Source organism: Austrofundulus limnaeus, unplaced genomic scaffold (genome assembly GCF_001266775.1).
Source record: "Austrofundulus limnaeus strain Quisiro unplaced genomic scaffold, Austrofundulus_limnaeus-1.0 Scaffold978, whole genome shotgun sequence".
Classification (NCBI taxonomy): Eukaryota; Metazoa; Chordata; class Actinopteri; order Cyprinodontiformes; family Rivulidae; genus Austrofundulus; species Austrofundulus limnaeus.
Genome location: NW_013953380.1, coordinates 65651 through 67502, shown reverse-complemented (window position 1 = coordinate 67502; position 1852 = coordinate 65651). Strand labels below are relative to the sequence as shown.

Below are 1852 nucleotides of genomic sequence, written 5' to 3'. Positions count from 1 at the left end.
GACCATGTCCATCCCTTTATGACCACAAAACCGTTACTAGCGTGGTGTACCTAATAAAGTGGCCGGTGAGTGTATGTTGACAATAGGCTATTCTGTTTGAATTAGAATTATAATTTTAAATTTAATAATGTACACTAACGATATAAATTGGTTAAATTGGCTATTAATGCTGTTGTATAACACTACAATATTAATATGAAGATCTCAAACTACAAATCAACTTAAATTACGCATTAATCGAAGTTTAATTAGTCTCGGTATATATGAGCTTTATTCAGACAGATTGTTATTTTTTAATCAAAGTTTATTTTGTTGAGATTTATTCAACACATAAGCTATACGATTTTCTCCAGTGACAGACACATTGGTCTGTGGCTCTTCTAAAATGAAAAGTAACACAGTTGTTTACACCTGAATTAAAACTATTTCACCAAATAAAAACCAGAGCAGGACTAGAGAGAGATAAATATGGTTTAAATTTTATTTCTGTGACTGTAACGACCCACAGGAGACACAACATTAACAGCAGTCGTCATTTCATTCCTCAGCTTCAGCAGCTCCTTTAATTCCACAGCTGACCTGCTAAAAATGRCAGATTTTCTTTTCTGGATATCTGAGAGCAGGTCTTCAATCTCTAAACTCATGAAGTTCTTTTTTACTTTTCCCTGTCATTTTAATGAAACAGTTACTGGTGTGTGGGGCAGGAAATGTAGCCTTATATGGTGTTTTTGGGGTGGTAGATTATGCTAATCCCCTCTACCTGTGCACGATCTGCTAATACACATTCATCAGTTTACGCAGCTTATTTACACACTTTTCATGAAGATAGAAGAGTTTGTTGAATCTGWCGTRGCATGTTCGTATGAACAAAAGTAAAATAAATTTAGGATAAGAACAGGAACATGTTCTTGCATGAGGCTCATTTCTTTTAATTTTGCCAAAGTTTCAACTCAAAGACCAAATCTAACCTGCTGCTGCTTCTGCGCCTGTCGCTCCCAGCTTCTCCTCAGAGTGCGCCTCCCGTTCCTGAATGTCTGATGGCTCCACCCTGTCGATGCGGGTTGGACTGTGGCTAACAGGACTGCTCTTTTTCTCTGMATCCTGCCCATCTTTTTCCTGACTGTCTGCTGCCTTCGTTCTCTCATTTTCAGTCAGATCGTGGCTGTCAGGACCTGTCTTTTTCTCTGCATCCTGTGCCTCATGTTTTTGATTCACTGATGTCTCTATCCCATCRTTCTGAGTCAGACCATGGCTAAGACAACTGCTCTCTTTCTTCTTTTCCTGCTCATCCTGTTCCTGATGGACKGATGTCTCCATACTCTCATTTTCAGTCGGATTGGGGCTGACAGGACCTGTCTTTTTCTCTTCATTCTGTGCCTTCTGTATTTGACTGACTGGTGTCTCCCTCTGATCGTTCTGAGTCAGACCATGGCTAAAAGGACTACTCTCTTTCTTCTTATCCTGCCCATCTTGTTCCTGACTGACTGATGTCTCCATACTCTGATTTTCAGTCAGATTGTGGCTATCAGGACCTGTCTTTTTCTCTGCATCCTGCGCCTCATGTTTTTGATTGATTGATGTCTCTATCCCATCATTCTGAGTCACGCCGTGGCTAATAGAACTGCTCTCTTTCTTCTTTTCCTGCTCATGCTCCTGACTGACTGATGTCTCCATACTCTCATTTTCAGTTGGACWGTGGCTAACATGACAGCTCTTGTTCTCTTCCTCACATTTAGTTGTCACTCCACTTCCTGCCAGACAGTCTGAATTAGAGTCAGCTGAAATTGCAGGGACAGTCAAAAGAAGGGGTTCAACATTAAAGGGTTGGTCCAGAGAGGCAGCCGGGTGAGAG

At 40.9% G+C, this 1852-nt stretch overlaps 1 protein-coding gene across 1 annotated transcript in view; it reads right to left on the bottom strand.

The window, feature by feature from the left end:
- The window catches only part of LOC106533594 (zinc finger protein 638), a gene marked incomplete in the record, with an annotated part of 63807 nt that overhangs the window by 5028 nt on the left and 56927 nt on the right, over nucleotides 1-1852 (bottom strand). The window contains 1 exon segment of the mRNA XM_014029956.1: nucleotides 969-1778. Within this exon segment, the coding sequence (XP_013885410.1) occupies nucleotides 969-1778 (810 nt within the window).